This window comes from Sceloporus undulatus, chromosome 9, assembly GCF_019175285.1.
Source record: "Sceloporus undulatus isolate JIND9_A2432 ecotype Alabama chromosome 9, SceUnd_v1.1, whole genome shotgun sequence".
NCBI classification, from domain to species: Eukaryota; Metazoa; Chordata; class Lepidosauria; order Squamata; family Phrynosomatidae; genus Sceloporus; species Sceloporus undulatus.
Genome location: NC_056530.1, coordinates 16,660,396 through 16,685,197, shown reverse-complemented (window position 1 = coordinate 16,685,197; position 24,802 = coordinate 16,660,396). Strand labels below are relative to the sequence as shown.

The window sequence follows — 24,802 nt, the reverse complement described above, 5'->3', positions numbered from 1 at the left end:
GTCATTTTAGGGCAAGGATAGGCAAATCCATTGGTTCAATGGGCTACTTTTCTTCTGGAATACCGTGTACAGTTCTGGGCACCACAGTTCAAAAAGGATCTTGACAAGCTGGAGCATGTCCAGAGGAGGGTGACCAAAATGGTGAAGGGTCTGGATACCATGGGCTATGAGGAGAGACATAGGGAGCTGGGTATGTTCAGCCTGGAGAAGAAAAGGTTACAATATGATAGCCCTGTTTAAGTAATTGAAGTGGTGCCATATTGAGTATGGAGCAAGCTTGTTTTCTGCTGCTCCAGAGAATAGGACCCAGAAACAATGGATTCAAGCAACAGGAAAAGAGATTCCACCTAAACATTAGGAGGAACATCCTGTCAGTGAGAGCTGTTTGCAATGTAACACACTCCCTCGGAGTGTAGTGGAATCTCCTTCTTTGGGGGCTTTTTAAAAGAGGATGAATGGCCCTTAATGGGGGTTCTGTTCTGGACACCACCACCACCCAGGTAGATGGCAAAAAAGCAGGACCTCAAGTTCTGTTCTTCTCAGCGGTGGCATGGCAGACATGCAACAGCACTGGCACAGCCACATGTACATGCCACCATTGAGGAGAATAGAGTTGGACCGCCTGCAGATACACGAATCCATGGATGGCAAGCCTGCAGTTAGGAAGGGATGGCAGTATATGAAAATAGCCAAAAGAAAAAGACAAAAAACCCAATATCTCACAAGCAGATACAAATCAAGAATGGGAAGAAAATGTAGATGGAATTTAGAGAAACGTTTAGAAACTGAAACTGAGTGGTCAACGTAATTCAATTTCTTCTTCTTCTTTCCAGACTGGAAGGCTACCATAATGTTACTTCTGTTGACCTGGCTTGCTCTTCTGTGTAGTAAGTATGCTCCTCATGGCTTAGCTATCTCTTCAGAGAATTAGAGATAGTTTCCCAGAATTTTATAGCACACTCACACAAAACAGGAAAGCATGCCAGGGTACAAAATAAAATCACCAAAAAACCCAACTATTGACACTCATGGGAGCAGCTTCTGCCAGTATCATCTTGTATATTGAACAGTTTCCAAATTGGGAGCACTATTATACCCCCAGATCTCTGCACCATATAATAGTTGGGGAACAATTTTCCTTTATTGTCATCATCTTGGAATTTGGTTTTAGATAACATTAATATGTATATGTCTATTTCACATCATTATTTTCTCCTATATTATATATACAACTGTGCATCCTTGCTGCCACCTGCACATGGCATTAGCATTATCCCAGACAGTGCCACCTCCAGAAGCAAGTTGAAAACTCAGGAGATGAATGTCGATGTAATAATCCACAACTTTCATTTACAGAAATGACTGAACATGAGGAACAAGAATTTTCACATAGGCCTGTTACAGACTGCCAAAATAAAGCTGCTTCGGGTCTCTTTGGAGGTATGCTGTTTAAATGATGCATGCATCCTAAGAATCCGGAAGTTGCACCAAAAGCTGCCCTCCAGTGCTTAGGAATGGAGTGTGGCTTTGGCGCGACCTCCGGACTCTTAGGACCCATGCATCATTTAAATAGCATGCCTCCAAAGAGACCTGAAGCAGCTTTATTTTGGCAGTCTGTAACAGGCCATAGTCTATTATTTTCTCTTTACCTTAATGCATTTGTGGGCCTTCTGAGGTATATTTGTACTGATTGTTTGACCATTTCTCATCAGTAATGTGTTTGTTTTCTAGCAACTGTGCCTCCAGTGAGCCTTGATCCCAATCCCTGCAGCAACACAAGTTGTAGAAAGGGGTACATTTGCAAGGTTACTCACAATCAGCCACAGTGCATCCCAGAACCTCAGTCCTGCAGTACTATCCAGTGCCATGAGGGGGCACTATGTGAAACAATTAACGGCCTGCCCAGATGTGTATCCTATACACCATCTTGTCATCATATCCAATGTCGAGAAGGCACAATATGTGATACGGCAGATGGCTTTCCTAAATGTGTACCAGCACCAAGGACATGTGCTGCTGTCCAGTGCAAAGAAGGCACTACCTGTGTGATCATTAACAATTGGCCTCAATGTATCCCAGCACCTATGTCCTGCCAAACCACTAGATGCAACCCAGGAACAACATGTAAACTCATTAATGGCTGGCCCCAATGTGTGCCCAACCAGCCTTCCTGCCACGCAATCCGATGCAAAAATGACTCTGCATGCAAGATTGTTCATGGCCATCCCAAATGTGTCCCATTACCAGCATCGTGTGGCACCTTCTTGTGTGAAAAAGGAACCGTGTGTGAGATGGTTGGTGGTCATCCCAAGTGTGTCTCCTTGCCACTGTCCTGCCTGCATATGGAATGCAAACTTGGGACTGTGTGTGATATTGTTGATGGATGGCCCACATGCATCCCCAGGACATCCTGTGAGAGGTTAAATTGTGAAGCTGGCACTAAATGCAAGACTGTAAATGGCTTGCCCAAGTGTCTACCAGTCCCACTGTCTTGTGACATAGTTCATTGCAAACAGGGGGCTGTGTGTAAGATACTAAATGGCAAGCCTGTATGTGTGCCCATTCCACCTTCCTGCCTCACGATCCACTGCAAAGAAGGAACCATCTGTGAGATCACTAATGGTGTCCCTAAGTGTGTTCCTGCCGTAACATCCTGTGACAGAATCCAGTGTGCAGCAGGGACTGTCTGTGAAATGGAGAATGAGTGGCCTAGGTGTGTGCCTATCCCAATTACCTGCAAGAAATTTGAATGCAAAGTGGGGACGGTATGTAACATGGTAAATGGCTGGCCAACCTGCGTTCCAAATCCACCAGCATCTTGTGCATCCATTGTTTGCAAAGAGGAGACAGTGTGTGAAATGGTTAATGGAACGCCAACATGCACACCCTTCCCACTTTCCTGTGAAAGGTATAAATGCCGAGAGGGAACCATCTGTGAAGTAGTGCATGGATGGCCTACTTGTGTGCCTTTGCCATCTTCATGTCAGAAAGTAGAGTGTGCCCAGGGGACTGCTTGCAAAATCGTTGATGGTTGGCCCAGATGTGTTCTCATCCCTTCTACGTGTGACAAGTTGCAGTGTAAAGTGGGAACCATATGTCAAATGGTGAATGGCCAGCCTAAATGTGTTTCAGTTCCTCCCTCCTGTGAAAACATTTTTTGCAAAGTAGGGACAACTTGTGAAATTGTTGAAGGTTGGCCCCAGTGCACTCCAGTCCAACGATCCTGTGACAAAATCCATTGCACAGATGGGACAAATTGTAAAATGATTGGTAGCAGAACTCAGTGTGTACCTATCCCACCTTCCTGTGACAAAATAGGATGTAAAGATGGGACCATTTGTGAAATTATTGAGGACTGGCCTATGTGTGTTCCTATCCAAGATTCCTGTGAGAAAATCCAGTGCAAAGAAGGAACTCTTTGTAAAATGGTTGATGGCAGGGCCAAATGTCATCCTGTCCCAAGTTCCTGTGAAAAAGTTAGCTGCAGTGTGGGGACCAAGTGTGAGATATATAATGGAGGACCAAAATGTATTCCTGTCTCACCTTCCTGTGACAAGTTCCAATGTAAGGAAGGAACAGTTTGTGAAATCAGTAATGGTTGGCCTAAATGTGTTTCCATTCCTACACCAATCTCATGTGAAAAGGTCAACTGTAATGTGGGCACCAAGTGTGAGATATACAATGGGAAGCCCACATGTCTTCCCATCTCACCTTCCTGTGACAAATTCCCTTGTAAAGCTGGAACAGTTTGTGAAATCAGTAACGGTTGGCCCAGATGTATCCCCATTCCTGTTCCTCTCCCTGTTCCTACTCGCTCTCTCAGCCCAGCTTCCTGTGAAAAGGTCACTTGTAAGGTAGGGACCAAGTGTGAGATATACAATGGGAAGCCCACATGTCTTCCCATCTCACCTTCCTGTGACAAATTCCCCTGTAAAGAAGGAACAGTTTGTGAAATCAGTAACGGCTGGCCCAGATGTGTCCCCATTCCTATTCCTCTCCCTGTTCCTACTCGCTCTCTCAGCCCAGCCTCCTGTGAAAGGGTCACTTGTAAGGTAGGGACCAAATGTGAGATATACAATGGGAAGCCCACATGTCTTCCCATCTCACCTTCCTGTGACAAATTCCCCTGTAGAGCTGGAACAGTTTGTAAAATCAGTAACGGTTGGCCCAGATGTGTCCCCATTCCAGTTCCTCTCCCTGTTCGTACTCCCACTCTCAGCCCAGCCTCCTGTGAAAGGGTCACTTGTAAGGTAGGGACCAAGTGTGAGATATACAATGGGAAGCCCACATGTCTTCCCATCTCACCTTCCTGTGACAAATTCCCCTGTAAAGCTGGAACAGTTTGTGAAATCAGTAACGGTTGGCCCAGATGTGTCCCCATTCTTGTTCCTCTCCCTGTTCCTAAACCCACTCTCAGCCCAGCCTCCTGTGAAAAGGTCACTTGCAATGTAGGGACCAAGTGTGAAATATACAATGGGAAACCCACATGTCTTCTCATATCACCTTCCTGTGACAAATTCCCCTGTAAAGCTGGAACAGTTTGTGAAATCAGTAATGGTTGGCCCAGATGTGTCCCCATTCCTGTTCCTCTCCCTGTTCCTCCTCCCACTCTCAGTCCAACCTCCTGTGAAAGAGTCACTTGTAAGGTAGGCACCAAATGTGAGATATACAATGGGAAGCCCACATGTCTTCCCATCTCACCTTCCTGTGACAAATTTTCCTGTAATGCTGGAACAATTTGTCATATCAATAACGGCTGGCCTCAGTGTGTTCCCATTCCCATTCATGCTCCCATTCATGCTCCCATTCATGCTCCCATCCCAGTCTCTTGTGAAAGGGCCACTTGCAATGTAGGAACACAGTGTGAGATACATGAAGGAAAACCAACCTGTATTCCCATCTCCCTTTTTTGTGACCAGATCCAATGCAAAGTTGGAACAATTTGTCACATCATGAATGGTTGGCCTCAATGTGTTCCCATTCCATCCTCCTGTAGAAATGTGACCTGCAACAGAGGGACTGCATGTCAAATGGTTTCTGGTTGGCCCCAGTGTGTCCCCATCTCAAACCATTTGATACCCTCCTGTGACAAGTCACATTGCAAAGAAGGCAGTATTTGTGAGATCATCAGTGGCGTACCAACCTGTAGATCTACTCCATCTACCTGTGAAAAATTTCACTGTCAACAGGAAACAGTATGCCAGATTATGCATGGCTGGCCAACATGTGTTCCAGCCTCATTACCAACACCTTGTGCTTCTGTACTTTGCAATGTAGGAACTGTATGCCAGCTTGTTAATGGAAGTCCACAATGTGTTCCCATCCCACCTACCTGTGAGCAATTCCGCTGCAGACCCAGCACTGTCTGTAACATTGTGAATGGTTGGCCCCAGTGTGTTCCTGTGCCAGGTTCCTGTGAGACCACTCACTGTCAAAGGGGAACTTCATGTCAGGTCGTAGGGGGCTCACCCAAATGTGTACCCATGGTACGATCATGCTATGAAATTCAGTGCAGAAAAGAAACTGTCTGCAAAATTGTGGATGGCTCACCCAAATGTGTTCCAGGTTTGCCCATCCAACCTACGTGCTGGGCCTCTGGTCAGCCCCATTATCACACCTTCGATGGACACAGTTATGATTTTCAAGGTACCTGCACGTACACAGTGGTTAAGACTTGCAAGCCCAATTCTCAGCTACCGTTCTTCCACATCTTCACCAAGAGCCAGAAGAACTCCCCATTTTCTCTCATCAGCCAGGTCACCATCACGGTCTACAATTACAACATCACCATGGTCATGCATGAATATGGCCTTGTCAGAGTAAGAATCCATTTCTCTGTCTTGTTACTGTTAGTGTGAAAGTACTGTTTGCTTAGTTTGCTTAACGAATGGGTCAATATTTGTTGCCATTGTAATAGTAATACCAGTCGTATTTGTAATAGCAGTGCTGGCGTTCATGAGCCAGTTGTTCCATTCTCTCTCCCTTCTACTTATTTTTCCCCCTTCAAATGTTGACCTGTAGTCAGCATTTCATGGCCACTGAGCCTGTTCAGTCATCATTGGGCTCTTTGAAGGTTTCTCCTTTTCATGTTTTTTTCTCAAAGCATTCCCCCTTTCCCCCCCAAAAAAGAATTGTGTTCCCAGTGAAATTTCACCCCGATCCCCAAGTTCTCACATTGCAGAGACTGAGCCACTGAAAATTGTTCGAACACTTCTGTTTGCTGTGTTTGCATTCCCTTCATAATTTTGGCTGCCTTTTTTCTTTGTATGCTTAAATTATATTTCTCAATGCAATGTTACCAATGTGGGGACTGAAAGAAAATTTCATTTGAGGAGAGAGAATTCTTATAATATCCTCATTTTGTCTGCCCCATCCCCTATAGTACACCTCTGCCACAATCCCTCCCTGTTGACTATGGTGGCTAGAGGCATGAGACTTGCTTCCCAACAACCTCTAGAGGGGCACAGTTTTTCACCCATTGTACATGGTCAGTGCCATTTTAGCTAAGTAAACAAAGGTACAAAGTTTTGGGCTAGTTTATTCTCTGAAAGGAAAATGTGAACTCACTAGACATGAGGTGTATTCACACTACAGTTACAGCATTTTGATACCACTGGATTTGCCATGATTTCATCCTACAAGGTCCTGGGATTTGTAGTTTAGCAAGACATTTTCAGAATCCTCTACCAGAGACCTCTAATGCTGTAATTCAGAATTGTAAGTCAGTTATCAGATTACAAATTCCAGCAATTCATGGTTGAAATTTTAGCAGTTAAAGGAATATCAGAATTGCTATAATTATGTAGCACTGGTGCACTCATGGCTGGAGGGTTTTTTCCTCCATGTCAAGCCCCTTCCCATGTGAAGATCTGCATTCCCTTGACAGCAGTCTGCTGCAGGTTGTGTGCTTCTTGTAAATAGCTTGGAAAAGTGACTTTTGAAGCTGTGGCCAATTCCCATGCTAATCATTATGGCTGCTGAACTAAAAAACAAAACAGAACAGAACACACTTTTCCAAGCTTTAATAGGACTGAAGACAGCAGTGGGCAGGGAAAGAGCCCAAAGTAGGCAAACCTGTCTCTCTTTCCTGCCTCCTCCCCATGTGGCAGGATGCTGAGTATGGAAAAGATAACTCTTACAGAGACCTAAACCAATTACTTGCAGTGAGCTTTTGAAATTAGCCCATGGGCCACATGCAGTCCTAGGCCATAAGTGCCCCACCCCAATGCACCATTATCATTTCAGTGCAGTTCATTCACAGAATTATCTCATCTAATAATATTCTTCATCTGCTTCTGCCACATCTAGGTCAACCAACTACGTTCCCGCCTGCCCCTTACTTTGCATGATGGGAAACTCTCACTGTATCAACAAGGAGACCAACTGGTAATCAGAACACAGTTTGGCCTGGAGGTTTACTATGACTGGAACTATTACTTTGTGGTGAAGGTCACTCCAGATTTTCGGAACCACGTCTGTGGCCTCTGTGGCAATTACAATGGGAATGCTAATGATGACTTTACTACATCCTCGGGAGGCTTGGCCACCAGTGCTGTGGAATTTGGCAAGAGTTGGAAGGTGGAAGATGGAGACCGTGCCTGTAATCATGGCTGCCATGGCAAATGTATGCGTTGTACTCCAGAGCTGGTGAGCAGATACAGCACAGAGACCTTTTGCGGCATGATCACTAGACACACCGGTGGCCCCTTCCGACAGTGCCATACCGTGATTGATCCCAAACCCTATTTGAATGACTGTGTGATTGATTTATGTACCTTTGATGGCTACAAGCAGATCTTGTGCCGAGCATTAAAGACTTATGCTGATGCCTGCCAAAGAGAAGGGGTAAAAATTGCTGACTGGAGGAAACATGCTGGCTGCCGTGAGTACAGGAGGGAATTCATGGAAGTAGGGGTCAAGCTAGAAATGCAATGAAGACATTTGGAGGAGGGTACTTTCATACTGTACTTCCAAGTTGCCTCCTTCTTCCAATCTCATGACCAATAAACATGTTAAAATTATTGACTGCTTCCTTAGAGAAGAAAATTAGCAAAGACTTGCATCCCTACAAAACTGATTAACAGTCACTGTTTTCTTCCAGGGAAAGAACTGTTGGTCTGTGTACCATCAACTTCAATGTTTCATTATATAAATAAAAACAAATTGATGATGATGGCAGTGGTGATGGTGATATTGGTTTAAAACCTTTATGTGTATTATGGGAAGACTATGTTGGATTACAATTCTCATCATCCCAAAACAGCTTCCTATGCTGGCTGTAAATGATAGTAATTTTAGCTGGAGAAAAATTAGGGAAGATTGTTTTAAAGGAAAGATAAGGGTTTGAGAATACTATCTGCTGCTGACTTGCTTTGTCCTTCTCTTTTCAGCCATGACTTGTCCTGACTACAGTCAGTACATGCCCTGTGGCTCAGCCTGTCCTGCCACCTGCACCAACCCTGATGTTCCAACGAATTGCGAACTGCCCTGTGTGGAGACCTGCCAATGCAAGCCAGGCTATGTACTGGATGGTGGCAAATGCATTCCCAAAGAACAATGTGGCTGTATCTATCATGGTCAGCTCTATGCACCCAATGAGCATTTCTGGGGTGACAGCCAATGCCACCATCAGTGCATGTGCAGGGCACAAGACAAGACCGTGGTCTGCCATGGGTCCCGTTGCAGGGAGACAGAGGGATGTGATGTGGTCAATGGCATTAGAAAATGTCATCCCACCTTTTATGGGACCTGCACCACTCTGGGCCAATTACATTACATCACCTTTGACGGTTTGCGCTATGACTTCTATGGGACTTGTGTTTACCGTATGGCTGAACTCTGTCAGTACAGCAAAGCCAACCTGACTCATTTCCAAGTCCTGGTTCAGAATGACAGGCAAGGACTTAAGAATCCTGCATCCTCCAAAGTCATTGAGATCAAGATCTATGGGATGAAAGTCACAGTCAGCCATAGCCAAGTCTTGGTGAGTGATAAAACTATAGGAGCTCATGAATCATAGAGTTGGAAGAGACCACAAGGGCCATCCAGTCCAACCCCCCTGCCATGCAGGAACTCACAATGAAAGCATCTCTGTCAGATGGCCTTCCAGCTCTGCTTCAAGACCTCCAAAGAAGGAGAGTCCACTCCACTATGAGGGAGTGTGTTCCACTGTTAAACAGTCCTTACTGTCAGGAAGTTCCTCCTAATGTTGAGGTGGAATCTTTTTTCCTATAGCTTGCATCCATTGTTCCATGTTCTAGTCTCTGGAACAGCAGAAAACAAGCTTGCTCCATCCTCAATGTGACACGCCTCAAATACTTATCAGGGCTATCATATCATCTATTAACCGTCTCTTTTCCAGGCTAAACATACCCAGCTTTCCTCATAAGGCATATTGGAATGTTATTCAGATCATATTTTGATATGATGATTGATTTGATGTCATTCAGGTTTATTCTAATTTTGAATCTTAGTCATTCATGGTCTGTGCTACAGTCCGAGTCTTGTCTTGTTTTTGCCACAAGAATCTAGCTTCTCCATCTTCTGTAAGCTAGTGTGTAATCTACTTGATTTTTGTGTCAACCAACATGGTGATGTCCAGATCTCCTCTCTGGTTGTATGAAGAAGGTATTTACAATTAATAGACTGTCACAAACCTCTTTCAGTCACTCTCTTGCTTTGTTTCTTAAACCGAGCTCAAATTCCTCTACAGTTTTTAATTCTGCTCTGCTTCCTACACTTGGTTTACATTTTCCTTTTATTTCTCTTACCTTTGCGGGATGATCTCTCATTCAGTCTTTTTGTAGTCTTCTTTTATTCCAAAACTTCTTTCCATAAGTAATCCTTTTTCTCTCTAGGAACCAGTCACTGAATTGTTACATTCAGTATTCTAACCCGATTTCTGACATCTTTTACTTCTCCTTCTTACCTTTGCTTAAGCACTTGAAGTTTCATCTGTCATCCAATGACCTTTCTTTTTGGCTACATAGAATGTGTTTTTGCATTCTTCCTGATAATAACCCTGGGTTTAGCCTAGAGCTTGTTCTGGTTCTTGGTTTCATAATGCAAGTCTTCTTTTCATGCTTCTCCATTCCTATGTTCTTTATTTTCAAACCAGACTTGGGCAAGACAGGTCTTCAAAGAAAGGACTCACTTTTGACAAGGCTTCAAAGAGAGAGAACTATCCTTGGGGGAGAAGGATACATGGCCACTATAGGCCCAATTCATTTTCAGGATGGAGTGAATTGATGCCTATCCAGCTCTGCTCTCTTCACTTTCTGGGTCAATCAATGTCTATGTTCCAAATCTGTAGTAGTGATGGAAAGATTTTATAAATATTCAAAATGGGTTGAAAATTGGTTTCTTTAGTGTCAGCACACTCTGAAGAAGATAATCCTAGATGGGTGAACATCTTCACAGTTCAGGACTTCTGGATTAAAAATGTGCATGCTATTTTGTTTTGTTTTGCAAAGGAAATAGCTTTTTCTGCATAGAAAATAGGTTTCCTGCAGAGACACTAGGAGAAAAATGTTAAATTGTTCTTTCTTGCCTATAAGAATGCAATTTATGAACATTTACAGCTCAAATCTGTACCATGAAAAGGTTATTTTAGGTCATCCATCCACCCAACCTCTCCGTTTTTTCCCCCAGCTGAATGGACTATTGATCAACCTGCCGTATAACATTGAATATGACAAAATCTCCCTGTATCATCAGGGCTGGGATACTGTGATCACGACTGATTTTGGCTTAACTGTCACATTTGATGGGAAGAATAATATCCGCCTCACAGTACCAGGAACCTATAGGAATAACCTGTGCGGCTTATGTGGCAATTTCAACGGACGGGCAGATGATGATATGTTGCAACAAAATAGAAGTTTAACAACTAATCCGGGAACTTTTGGAAGAAGCTGGAAGCTTCGAGACATCCCAGGCTGTATTGAGAAGAAGAAGGAGGCCTGTCCAGACTTTCAGAATATGGAGCACTTGCAGAGGACAAATAATGAATGTGGCATCCTATTACACAAGCAAGGGCCCTTCAGAAGGTGCTACAACAAGGTGCCACCTGAAATGTACTTCAAAGACTGTGTTTTTGACTATTGCTCCAATAAGGGCAACAAGAATGTCATCTGTCACATCCTCTCTTCCTATGCTGCAGCATGCTACGAAGCTGGTGTCACAGTTGATAAATGGAGATCCACCAATCTCTGCAGTAAGTTCTTGGTTGAGAAGTTTACAGTAAACTAACTTCTAATTCCTGCCAAGTTTCGTCAGTCAAGATTTTTTTGTTTTAGTGGGAGGTTTTTAAATATAGGGGTGGTAGAGAAGCAAATTGATTATTTCATTTAACTGTGAAAGAGGAGAGAGCAGGGATGGGCCAAGTGTGATCTGTACATTACCTTCAGGCCCCAAAATGCAGTCCCCAAATGCTTCCCAATTAATTTTTTCCATACTGAATTACGCAAACATAGGCAAAACAAGCTTAAAACATGTTTACTGCCAGCCCTGGTGGCGCAGTGGTTAAATGCCTGTACTGCAGCCACTCACTCACAAACCATAAGGTTCCAAGTTCAATACCAACAAAAGGGCTCAAGCTCGACTCAGGTTTGCAACTGCATCCTTCCGAGGAGGTAGCTAAAATGAGTATCCAGATTGTTGGGGGCAATTGGCTTATACTTTGTAAACTGCTTAGGGAGTGCTTAAGTGCGCTGATAAGTGGTATAGAAATACTTGCTATTGCTATTGCCATCTCCCCAATGATCTGTAAGCTTCCAAATAGGACTTGGCCTCCGTCCCCTCTGTGGTTGCCCAACACAAGATAAAGGATGAAAGTAAGACAAAGGTTCTCCAAATATTATTGGACTCCAACTCCCGTCAGTCTCAGCTGTCAGATATGATTAGAAGTTGTCATTCAACACCTTTTGTAGGTCTGTGGGTTTTCCAATGATGGAATCAAGAGATGTTTTCCTCTCTCCACCTGTATTAGAACTCATCCAGGCTGGTTTAAAACGGATGAAAGGATTGCTTCCTTATATTGCATATAATTACTTTATCACAGATGGAGATATTTTGATATTTTTTTAGTAGAATCCAAAGATCACAGACAGGAACAAAAGATGCACTTTTTTAAAAGAAAAAGCAGGGGGCTTTTGAACCCTTTCCAAATATAAGGGCTACTTGTTTTTGAGTACCAGAAATGAGTTAAGTTCTCCATCCTTTTACACAGGTGGGCATTCCTCTTTACCCCAAATTTTGCTCATCTTAGCAACCTGGCAGCCAGAAATCTTTGCTGATCTGCTAGAAATGCCTTAGAAATCTTGTAAATCTTGATCCACCCTCTGCTTACCCCCAGTTTATGGTATTCAGATTACCCTGATGTGTTTGCAGTTGCTCATTCAGATGATTTTAGAAGAAAATTAAACAAAGTTCATGCTGGATAAATCAGTCTATGACTAGCATTAGTCAAAATGGTTAGAAGCAACTTCCAGGCTTAGAGGTAACATGATAATAAAGAGCCCAACAATGAGAAAGAACCCATTTTGCCATGTCCTGCATGTTGGCATTTGGTTGTGTGCTGTGGGAAACAAGATGCTGATGGATCAACATGGCTTCTTATATAATACTAGTTTCAGGAGCAGGAAGATTTGAATGACCGTGAAGCATGTATGAAACCATCTGACATTTGTGCATCTTCTTATTATGTCAATGGAATAAGAAAAGATTTAGGGTGAGGTTATTAAGAGAACTGTGTATATAGAATGGGAGTGAGCAATTTGTACTTATTGTTGAGTTGCACCTCCCTTTGGCCCTAGTCTGCATAATTAATGTTGAGAGATAATGGAGAATATCAGGAGAATCACAATTTGTTCACTCATGATTTAGAGATCAAGGTTGGGCCAAAGGGTTCAATCATGCTGCCCATGTCTTCTTGTGTCTCTCCAGAGCCTGACTGCCCAGCAAACAGCCATTATAAAGTTTGTGCCAGCAGCTGCCCTGTAACATGTCGCAGCCTCTTTAACCCAGTGCTCTGCACTACTAAGTGCCATGAGGGGTGTGAGTGCAATGAAGGTTTTGTCTTGAGTGGCAACCAGTGTGTTCCCATCTCTCAGTGTGGCTGTGTCCATCAAGGGTTCTACTACAAGGCGGGTGAGTCTTTCTACCTCAACGGATTCTGCAAGGAGCGATGTATTTGCCAAGTGGGTGGTATCATGGACTGCCACCGTTCTTCATGTGGTCCTAATGAAGAGTGCCGTGTGGTGAATGGTGTCCAGAAGTGTCGTTCACTTGGTTCCAAGAGCAGTGGGACATGCCATGTTGCTGGTGACCCACACTACATCACTTTTGATGGATCCACATTTGATCTCCAAAGCAACTGCTCATACACTCTGGCTAAGAGCTGCACACGCAAGAGCTCTGTTGCATCTTTCTCTGTCAATGTGGAGAATGAGAGGAGGTCCAAAGGCAAGGTCTCTGTAACAAAAGTTGTGTCGATCATAGCCTATCACAACACAATCTCCATCTTACGAGAAAAGAGAGGCATCATCTTGGTAAGACTTTGTGGACTGGAGGGACATGGGGAATGAAGTGTTTTGTTTAGAGGGCAGTTGTTATTAGATGGATAGAGAGATAGAGGGAAATACCTACAGCAATGAGGTGGGTGTAAAATAGATTGGACAATATTGGGGAATGGGGAGACACATTGTCCCCACAGAACCTATGAGGGGATACACCATCAGTGAAAATCAGCAAAAGCATGCTGCAGGGCTGAAGGATGTCACATGGCCCCTGGACACCATAGAGCCATACCAGTGTGACAGACAGAGAAGGGGAGGTATGAAAACAGAGTTTGTTTTTTGCTGACAAAGTGCCTTCGTTTCATGGTGGCACAATTTTTCAGTGGTGGTGGCAGCAACAGGAGACAACAGGAACCACATAAATAGCCGGGGAGGGGGCTTCTATGCAGCTTCCCAGCTATTTTTGTTCCTCTCAGCATCCCTGTCATGATTATCCCTGGTATAAAGTGGTGAGATAGATAGATAGATGATAGATAGATAGATAGATAGATAGATAGATAGATAGATAGATAGATAGATAGATAGATAATTGATATACAGAGAAACATGATTAGATTAGCACAATACAACCGATAAATGGATAGTGAGTTACGGTCATCATTATGCCAAAGCCTCTCCTGCAAAGTCCTGAAGATTTTAATTTGGCAGAATGGGACAACTGAATCCACTGCAGCAGTGGCAAACCTTCGGTTGTTCTCACTGACCCCCTATGACCCTTGCCTTCTGTCAAAGGACAGATCTCTATGTGTCATAGGGGAGGAAAGAAGAACCGAAAATATTTTTAATGGCAGGAAAAAGTGTCAGGAAAAGTTTCCATGTGTCAGGAGAATTCAGGACTGATGAGACACTTCACAATTTGTGATATTTGCACACAAGCTTTTAGTCAGAAGACAACACTTTCTGCACTGGAAGCTGCAAAATGCTGTTTTCTGCACACACAAAAACTATGTACAAATTTTGCTTACAGTAGGTCTGTACAGGAAATCGTATTTCTGCACAAAATAATATTTTCTTCAGAGCAAATGCTGTTTCTAGCATAAAATATGCTGCTTTATGAGCACACACAAATGCACATACACACAAAACCATATGAATGAATTTTGCACACAATATGTCCAAAGTTTTCAAAGTCCAGTTTTCAAAGACATTATTTCTTTGGAAAGAAAGAAAATTGAAAAAGAAGAAGAATATTGCTAAGATTACTTGTAGCTTCCTTTGAGAATGAAATAACTGGACTATTACAATCCCTAGTGTGTCATTCAGACTGCTCTATGCTCCCAGAGACAGCCTACTGCCCTAAGGCATGGTAAAGGACATAGCCCATTACCAATACTGATCTGTAAGTCCAGTTGTCTTCTGTGGCTGACATGGGATGGCAGCATTTTGTCCTTCACAAAAGACATCCAGGACAAGGGGGCCAACCCAGGTTTGATTGCAATACTGGGCGCTACTGAAATGTCACATTCAGGTGGCAAGTTCATGTATAAGAGGACCAAAAGTTGATAACTACAGTTCACTAGGCAAGAACACAAAATGAAATTATGGCCTGTTACAGACTGCCAAAATAAAGCTGCTTCGGGTCTCTTTGGAGGTATGCTGTTTATATGATGCATGCACCCTAAGAATCCGGAAGCTGCACCAAAGCTGCAATCCAGTCCTTTGGAATGGAATGTGGCTTTGGCGCGACCTCCGGACTCTTAGGAACCAAGCATCATTTCAATAGCATACTACCAAAGAAACCCAAAGCAGCTTTATTTTGGCAGTCTGTAACAGGCCTATATCAGAGCTTGGAAGAGATATTCTATATCAGAGCTTGGAAGAGATTGGAAGAGAGGGGGATTCTGCAAGTTACAATCCTCTTGGTAGCATAAGATATCATAGCCCCTGGCAATCCCTATGTATCATTTTGGAGGACACTGCAGAAGGAGAGATCTTGTGCCTCTCTACACAACATCCCTCACCCAGATAAACAACAGCAACCGGGGACTAATGTGTGTAGCTCCATCTCCAGCAGCCACCAGTGATCCCCCTTATGCATCCAGAGAAGACAGTGCAATCTAATGAGGGAGGAGGTGGTCCTTCTTTGGACAAATCAGAAGAGAGGCTAACCTCTTGCGCTATGTGCTTCTTTGATTTCCGCTAACGTCCAATTTCCATTGCCACAGGTAAATGGAGCAACCACCTTCTTACCTTTCCGACTGGAGGCTGATGGTATGTGGGCATACTACCATGGTGACAACATTGTGGTTCAGACAGACTTTGGCTTATTTGTCTCCTTTGACCAACTCTACCATCTAATCATCAAAGTGCCTGCGGTTTATCATGGCCAGATGTGTGGCCTGTGTGGCAATTATAATGGCAGACCCCGAGATGACCTCTTCCTGCCCAGTGGCCAGCCAGCCTTGAGCATCTCAGCCTTTGCAGCTGCTTGGAAAGTCGATGGGCTCCAGGCAGCCTGTACAGAGGACTGTGCTGCTTCGATCTGTGGGTCTTGCCAAACGAGCCAGAAATCCAGCTATGTACACACGACCCAGTGTGGCATATTGCAGGCAAAATATGGTCCTTTCAGTGCCTGTTATTCCACTATCAACCCCGCAGTCTTCTTCAACAATTGTGTGCATGATCTCTGCAAGGCAAGAGGGAACCCTGTTATCCTCTGTCGAGCTATCCATGGCTATGTCACTGCTTGCCAAGCTGCTGGTATTCAGATACAGCCCTGGAGGACAGCAAAATTATGCCGTAAGTAGTGTTACCGAGCCAATATTTCAAGGAAAGGGTCCCCAAGGATGTATGTGAAATAGGGGCATTGCCACCAGATAAGAATTTTGCCCCCTAAATATGAATTCTGAGTGACCTCCCAGTGAAATTGTCCTACAGTCCTCAAATTTCCAACATTACAGAGAGTGAGACATTGAGCAACATTTACATTTCCAGCTTTTTTTTTAATGTGTTCACATTCTCTTGGTCACTCTAAAAGAATTAGGCCAAGCGATGTAAGAAGAGGAAGAGACCATTAGGACCCATGGTTCACTAAGATATCCAGATGGGAGACAACAACTTTAGCAAGAGACTTAGGACAATAAACCCTCAACTCTGTATGGAGCGGACCAGTGTGAATTACCAGAAGTGCAGATAAACCTTTCCCAAGGAAATGAAGTAACCTCAGGATCTGGACTCATCTCATCAAGTCAGGCTGGCCATTATGCCCTCCTAGACAAAAACTATAAAGTCCTATTTAGGCTGACTGTCTTCCTGAATAGCATCTTCTTGGTGTGTGTTTTATCAGATTCCTCAGCTCTGACTTTTGCCATTTCTCAGTTTTGACTTCCTGGCATAAGACAGAGCTCTTGACTCCTGCCTTATACTGTAGTTGAGCCTTGGCCGCAAAAGAAGAATGAGGTGGATGAAATATCTGGTTGTAATCAATACCAAGCTGAAGATGCTGATTGCCTAAAGCTGTGTTTCTATAAAACAGATTTCTCTGTACTCCTATTATGTAATAATAATTATCCTTCACTCTTCCTTGCAGCTATGAAATGCCCAGCCAACAGTCACTATGAACTCTGCACCAAAGCTTGTCCCAGCAGATGCAAAGAAGTAACCAGCATCACCAAGTGTCCCAATTACTGTGCTGAAGGCTGTCAATGCAATAAGGGTTATTTTTTGGCAGGGTACCATTGTGCACCTATTAGCCAATGCCGGTGCTTCCACAAGGGTACATGGTTTAAGGCAAGTGACAGCAGTACATTGTCAAAAAAAAGTGTGGATTTCAAAAATAACTGTAGTTATAAAATAAGATGTGAACTCATTTAACTTTATACGCTGCTAACATTGCTGACCTTGCTTAAGTCTCTCAATATCTAGTCGTGCCAGCATTTCGAACTCAACGGTTGTTCTTTTTTTACTGACAGGTTGGTGTAAAGGTGATCACAGCCAATTGCAGGGAACAATGCACCTGTCAACTCCAAGGCCGGGTAGTGTGCACACCACTCCCTTGTGCTGCTGGAGAAGCCTGTGTCTTGAGTAATGCCAAGTGGACTTGTGTTCGAAAAGAAGGACACTGCACCATCGCTCATGGACATATCTTCACCTCTTACGATGGTGTCTCTGGAAAGGTTCCTCTTGAAGGGTCCTATGAGATCTCTGCACTCAACAATGCCAAGTCTAAATCTTGGTTCCGGGTGGTGGTACAGTTGCACAAGTGCCCCCAATGCCCTACGCCCATTGTTGTCGCTATCACAGTCTACTTCCACAAGTTTATTGTGCTAGTAAAGCAAGATAACACAGTCTCGGTAAGAAGCTGAGAGCAGACACTGACAGAACTAATGTCTACCTACCTGCTCCTACCTTATCACTTTCTGTATCAGTTGGCCCTTGGATCTGTTCTGGACTTCCCACAAGTTCCAAAAAGTGTGCATATTCAAGCCCCATAGGTTTGAACGGGGCACATGCATGCGGGGTGCATGCCATGGGCACGCGCCCCATTCATGTTAATGGCAGTCACCCCTCCGTGGATTTCCAAGTCCATGGATCTCAACTTGGAGGGGCAATTGTATTTCTTTCTGCTTTACCATTTTATGTTTGCAAATAGAAATTTTGCTAACTGAGCAACATCCTTCTCAGCTATAAAAGAGAATGAAGTTAGAGGTCAGAATCATGTTGATGACATTGATGTATCCAATCTAAAGTTATGCTTTATTTTTAAGTCGCTTTATTTTTGCATGCAATAAATTCCTGTGTTAAGTCACACTGATTTCTAGATCTACACAGAATGAAATCTGGATCCAATCCTTCATTTCAGCAACCATACACCTTCCAGAGTGACCTTCACAACCTTATAATGTCTTTATAATCTCTACATCTGCTTATCTTTTTTCCTCTTCACCCTACCAAATAAATAAATGAATAAACCTAGCTGTTGATATTTTGGGGTGACTTGCAACTTTGCATTTTTTTTAGGTGAATGGACATCCAATGCATCTCCCAGTGCAACCTTCAAAGGAGATATCACTGAGTGTGGCCCAGAACGTGGTGACAGTGTCACATGGATCAGATGTACGAATTCTCTACAGTTCTAAAGGAGACCTAACAGTGGTCATCAGTGGGACACTAGCCAACAAAGTATCAAAATCGTGTGGGAACTTCAACGGTAATGGCTCAGATGACCTGCAGCTACCTAATGGTAAGGTAGCACATACCATTACAGAGGTCATTAGCCACTGGAATGTCACTACAGCAACACAAAATGGTATGTTACCCTCCTCAATCCTTTGGGGAGAGGCGGGTTATAAATTTATTATTATTATTATTATTATTATTATTATTATTTGAAGACAGAAATGATAGAAATTGTAGGTCGGTAAAATAAGTACCTAGCCTGTTGGGGTCAACTGGCTTACATATTGTAAACCACTTAGAGAGTGCTGAGTTTACTGATAAGCAGTATAGAAATGTACATGCTATTGCTAGTTAAGAAGGTAGGTTTCTACTGCCCACATTATCTGCTGCTGCTTCCCTTTCTTATACCCTTGCACCAAGACTCAGTTGCAAACCTGTATCAGTTATGGGAGAGACTGAGGATAAATTGTAGTTCATGTTCAAAGATGTTGAGACAAAGGGTTTCCCCTCTTTAGTAGACATGCAAATGTTGTGAAACTAGTTGTAGCTATTCAAAGAAGAATAGAACAGGCAGTGTTCTGAACTGGAGGGTTGTGGTCATTTCTCCAGAACCAAGAGAGAAAAATTGTACAGGAAATGCTAGAACTTGTAGTTTCAAAGGGAGAGCCATGTCTGTTTCTCTGTGTGACATGCTGTCTCAATAACTACAACTTCCAGAGTTCCAGAATTTTTGGTACCATTTTCTATGAACTGTCAAGAGGAATTAATAGGATGTGCACCTACCTAACAGAAAGCAGGTTGGATCCTGACTTAGCCAAGCTTTGGATAGACCCAGTGAAGTCAATGAGACAGATAAATCATGACTAATTTAAGCTGGTCTATGCCACGTATGACTATAATCTCTTCCATGCTATACAATTATTACACTTTGGTATCCCTTTAACTGCCAGGCCACATCCAACAGAAACCTGTGTTTTGTAGTTTGGTGAGGTTTAGAAAATTCTAAATCACTAAATCACTGGATTCCATTGGATGGAGCACCTACATTTAAATTGGTATCAAAGTACTATATTTGTACAGTGTGAAAGAGATCTAAATCTGGAGCCAACCAAGTGCCTGCATCCATTTGGGAATTTTGCATCCAGACCCACAATTAAATATGGCTTTATTGTTTCTCCTGGACATGTGGATAGCAACTGGTTGATATGCATCATACTGAATTCTTTTATTTCATTTTGAGTTGTTTGTTTGTGTTTTAGCTCGCTTTAAAATCCACTCCTACTGAAGAAAAGAATTAATATCAGCCTTTGGAAACTCACCACCATTAGGCCTGCCTTCTGGAATGGATCATCAGAGAAGTATTTGCTGCCTTAATGTGTCCCTAGGGAAGGGCAGGCACCTGGTCTCCCAAATACAACCTAATTTCTCTTGTCCATCTGAAAGCAACTGCCTCCCAGAACTAACGCTCTATAGGCTGAAAAGCAAACCCCACTGAGAGTGTACATAGCATAAATCAGTGCTGTGCAACCTGATATTTAGTATTGAAACTCCCATAATCCCTGGCCACAGGCAGTGCTGGCTAGGGTTAACTGGAGATGTAACCTCAAACATCTATAGACACCAGGTTACCTTCCCAAAGCTTTGATCTATAACCCCAATATTTTGAATTTGCATTGTTGTTTTTATGTAAATTAGCTAGCATGTATATTTTACTTAAACGTTTCATATTCCACAGCTAGAGGTGTCTGTTCCCTACCATAGAGTTAAGTCTTTCTTAGTTAAAGATTCTGAGTCTTTGGGCAACTGGAGTTTCATAACAGTGCATTGACCTACACCCAATTGAAACACTACAAAAATCAATAAAAGCTTTTGGTAAAAGGCTTTGCATTTACTTCACTCAGTCAACTCATTTTGGAAATCAGCTCATTTGAGATACTGTGCTGGAGAAAAGAACAGAGAATACAGTAGTTGCTTTGTCCGAGGATTACTCTGGTGGTCACGTGGCCAGCATGACTGCACCAAACTCTGTTACCTTCCCACCAAAGTGGTATCTATTTATCTACTTGCATTTGCATGCTTTCAAAATGCTAGGTTGGCAGAAGCTGGGACTAGTGACAGGAGCTCACCCCATCATGCAGCACTCAAGCCTTGAATTGCCAACCTTCTGATAATCAGAATTGGTCTCTTAACCACTTAGCCACCACATCCCTATAAAGAAACCAGTGATGAAATCAGACAGGAGGCACACAATCTGTGATCATGGTACCATGAGGGGTGTAAATATGGGGTTGGGGTTAAAATGAGAATTTTGCCCCTCTCCAATAAGAATTCTGATACTTCCCATGGAACTTTCTTTCAATTCCCAGATTTCTCGCACTCCAGAGTGAGATGTTGAAAATTATCCATACATGCATGTGTTTGGTAACTTCCCCTTTGGGGTGCCTAAACTGTCGTTCCAAATGCTCAACAGAGGTGTTACGTTACAGTGGACTGAAGAAAATGGGAGGGGGGTTGCAGAATTGTTATGACAAAGCCTGGGGGAGAGGCAAAGATATAGTTCTGGTGAATCAAAAGAAAAAGAGAGAAAGGAAAACAGAGGGAGAGAGGGCAGTCATGGTAGGGCTTTTGTGGTTGTTGAAAAAGATGGTAGAGGGTTTTGATTCTTTCAGTCATTCAGTGACGCATCATTGTTGTTGTTGCTGTTGTGCCTTCAAGCCATTTCTGACTTATGGCAGCCCATGGGTCTTCTTGCCATTGTCTTCCTCTGAGGCTGAGAAGAATCTGACCTGCCCAAGGCACTCAGTGGATTTCCATGGCTGAGTGCAGGGACATAGCCAAGGGGGGGGGGTTGTGAGGTCCAGACCCCCTTCCATAGTCAATGAACGGTACATGCTGCTGCGCCACAGCACCCAAGCCCCATTATATGGTGGCACTTAGTCTGGACCCCCCCCTTCCCAAATCCTGGCTACGCCTCTGCTGAGTGGGGATTCAAATGCTGGTCTCCCAGAGTTATGGTCCAATGCTCAACCACTACATCACTTTGGCTCCCACCCACACAGCCTACATGATAAGAAAGTAAGTCACCAGGCTTGGAAACTCCACCCTTGTGCCGGTGGGGAGGTCAGTTATTAGGGCATCAAAACGCAATAAACTATATCCAGTATTCCTGTGAACAGGTAAGAAGACTTTCCGTAGGTGTAATGCTGCTGAAGCAAGAGCACACTTAGGCATGTCTGGACAACAATCCTTTCCTAAAAGTTGTAATTGATTTTATTGATTTAGACTCAAAATCCAGATAAAGTGAAATCAGAACAGTTTATTAGTCATGTTCTGTTTTGATGCCCACCATCCCTACAGTAATCTGTAATACAAAGGCACAAACAGAAAGGTTTCATTGAGCAAAGTAATTTTCCAACAAGAATGCAAACCCAAATATCAGAATGAGAAGAACCTTTTCCACAAAAATGTCTATAATCCAGAGAAGACTCAGCAATAATTTTCCAAGGCTTAAAGGCACCACTTCCAGAAATTTCAGTTTACCAGTGGATCTTCTTTCACGTCAGACTGAAAAGAGAGAGATAAAGAGAAATTTAGTAAGTGTTATTGCACACCTCTGTGCCCAGTCCGGAGGCATTGCATACCCGACTTGGCATCCTGCACCTCTGTACTTCTCTGACACTTTTGAAAGAACAAGAGTTTCCCATTCTTTGCAAGTGCATTTTTGATAAAACTTTTTTTCCATAATAAATTCAATAGAAATCAGAAAGGTTATACATCAAAAAATTTTACACTTTACGTAATAGCTGTCTTATTACCATGTTTGTCACATCGAATAAAAGATATTAGTTTAGCTCTAAATTACCTCTCTCTATATATATTTTAAGAGAGAAAAGTAATATAATAAGCTATGCCGGAAGAGCCCCTTGGGTACCCGGAAGAACTAATGGGGCGCGTGCCACGGCGCAAGCCCATTACTTCCTATGGGGCTCCAGAATACACTGATTTCCCCTTACATGGAGGATCCGGAATGGATCCCCGCATAAGGGAGGGCCCACTGTAATCATTATTTTGACTTCATAGGAAATGGAAGATTCTGTTTTTTAGGCATGGGGAATCTGTGCGGAAGGATAACCGAAGCTAACTTACCAGGGGGTGAGTCTTTGGCAGTCCAAGATGTCAACAGGCCAGGAACATCACCTACTCCACTCCACCTGGGCCCTTCAGATCATCATTGATCATGGTTGAAGTTTCCAATGCCCCAACTACTCCCCTGACAAGCAGATCGATACCACCTTCACTACTCGAGCTGAACTCACTGATACTTGAACCTGTGGTAAGCTGAGGAGGGAGTGTCACCAACCAGCTTGATATTACTAACTTGGTGCCTTTGTGTGGTATTGAAATAGGCAGTCCATTCACCTGGGAGAGAGAAAGAAAAGATCCATGACCAGCTGAAACTTAAGAGAAAGAAGAAACACGTGCATGCAGTGAATAAGGAATCCCTCCAAGTGCTTGACACAGAACTAGAGCAATGAACTTAAGCCAGGAATAGGTGAAAATTTATTTGTAATATTCATTAGAATTTACCAGAATTCACAAAACACCAAACTGTTGGAGAAAGCAAAACTGACACATTTGTTCAGCCCTACTAGAGATGGATGAGACATTCGCTTCAGAGCCCTTTTTGTTAGCAATCACCAACGTTCACAAAACATGAATGTGTGTGAAAGCAAACCGGACACAGTCTGTTTGTCTACCACTTTTCTTGATCAATTAGTAGGATTATGTTAACAGCAATGGGAATTAAGGGTGTGCTTTGAAGTTTTGTCTGCTCTTGACCTGTTCCTGAATAGAAAAGAATAAAAATAAGGATGGTGTCAATCATTATTTTAAATATATCACTGTATGAGAGTTCGAGAAATGTGTTTTGCTTCACTTGTTTGTTTGAATGTGTCAGGAGTTAATTTAGGCATGCTCTTAAGATCTTGCACTCATAGGCAACTGTCAGGGTCTCAGCACTGGATCACCATCCACTAGGGATGGAAAGACTGATCATTTTGTATTTGTTTTACTGCTGAGGCATAGTTTTTTGATCATGAAAATACCAGTGCCCATGGTTTTTGGGAAAGCAGTTGTCTTTTCCTCCATGTTACATGAGAAGCTCCAGTTTTTGGCCAGTGGACAACAGAACATCCTAAGCTCAGGATAATGTCCTGTCCAGAAAGCTAAAGCATTGGAACTAGTCTTACTGAGGGCCGGTCCGTGAGGGGCTAGAAGACAGAAAATAAATGTTTTAATATACATTTGGAAACATTCCTTTCTTTTTTTACTTTTCCCACTTACCCAGACATTGTTCTGTCCATTTACACTGATAAATAAGTCCTTTAAGAAGACATGGAGCACCATGGGGGCAATAGTTCCATCAGGTGGGCATGACGCAACACTCACAACCACGCGGAACCAATCATCAGAATTGATATCACAAAGGGAAACCAGCTGGTAGATGCCGGGAGAAAGAAAATTCCCAGAAAGACCATCAAAAGAGGAAAGGTGAGCCCCCAGCATCAGTGTGCAATGCCCTTCTGTCCGGTAGCAGCCACGGAGCCCGTCTCTCAGCTCACACACTTCACCAACAGCACAGCCTTGGGGCCTGCAAGTCACTGAGTTGTTATTTTGGCAAGTGCAGTGTGCCTTGCAGTCAGGAGTAAGGTAGCTTTCTCCATGCTGTCAAGAAGGAGGAGAAGGAGGAAACATTGATGAATGAAAGAAAACACCAAATTCAGCAAGAAGAAAAACAACAATTCTGCAACCAGGCAAATTACACATCGTGGCTTTGTCTGGTTTGCATAATAACATGATTGGTTTTGAGGACTATTTAGCACACAAGTCAGAACTACATAAGGATTCAAATTACCAAAAAAAGATACTCCAAATAAATATTAAGTAGAACTTCCTAATGGTAAGAGCTCTAACAGTGGAATGGACCACCTCAGAAAGTAGTGGGATCTCCTTCTGGAGTTTTTTAAACAGAGTTTGCATGGTCTTTTCTCAGAGGTTCTTTAGCTGTGGATTCCTCCATAGCAGGAATTTTGACTACATGGCCTCTG

General features: G+C 43.1%; 2 protein-coding genes across 2 annotated transcripts in view; one reads left to right on the top strand and one right to left on the bottom strand.

Annotated features, from left to right (window-relative positions):
• The first annotated feature begins 850 nt into the window (after positions 1 to 850).
• LOC121916322 (IgGFc-binding protein-like) lies at positions 851 to 19,980 on the top strand. Its single transcript, XM_042441282.1, has 11 exons — positions 851 to 887; positions 1,732 to 5,819; positions 7,309 to 7,882; positions 8,391 to 8,983; positions 10,651 to 11,215; positions 12,946 to 13,550; positions 15,743 to 16,316; positions 17,107 to 17,306; positions 17,489 to 17,869; positions 18,537 to 18,825; positions 19,955 to 19,980. Exons 1-11 carry the CDS (start codon positions 851 to 853, stop codon positions 19,978 to 19,980), a joined length of 7,932 nt encoding a protein of 2,643 aa, XP_042297216.1.
• A 2,912-nt stretch (positions 19,981 to 22,892) lies between these two features.
• Positions 22,893 to 24,802, bottom strand: part of LOC121915500 (alpha-tectorin-like) — a 16,639-nt gene continuing 14,729 nt past the window's right edge. The window contains exons 8-9 of the mRNA XM_042439815.1: positions 24,039 to 24,419; positions 22,893 to 23,114 (exon numbers count right to left, since the gene is read on the bottom strand). Coding sequence (XP_042295749.1) covers positions 22,893 to 23,114; positions 24,039 to 24,419 — 603 coding nt within the window. The remainder of the gene's footprint in view (positions 23,115 to 24,038; positions 24,420 to 24,802) is intronic.

What these genes read in the sequence shown, in the direction of transcription:
- LOC121916322 (XM_042441282.1), top strand. Translation starts at nt 851, where the DNA reads ATGTTACTTCTGTTGACCTGGCTTGCTCTTCTGTGTA. An exon ending in AAAAGAGAGGCATCATCTTG is followed by an intron (nt 13,551 to 15,742) that starts GTAAGACTTTGT and finishes CCATTGCCACAG; the next exon opens with GTAAATGGAGCAACCACCTT. An exon ending in ACAAGGGTACATGGTTTAAG is followed by an intron (nt 17,307 to 17,488) that starts GCAAGTGACAGC and finishes TTTTACTGACAG; the next exon opens with GTTGGTGTAAAGGTGATCAC.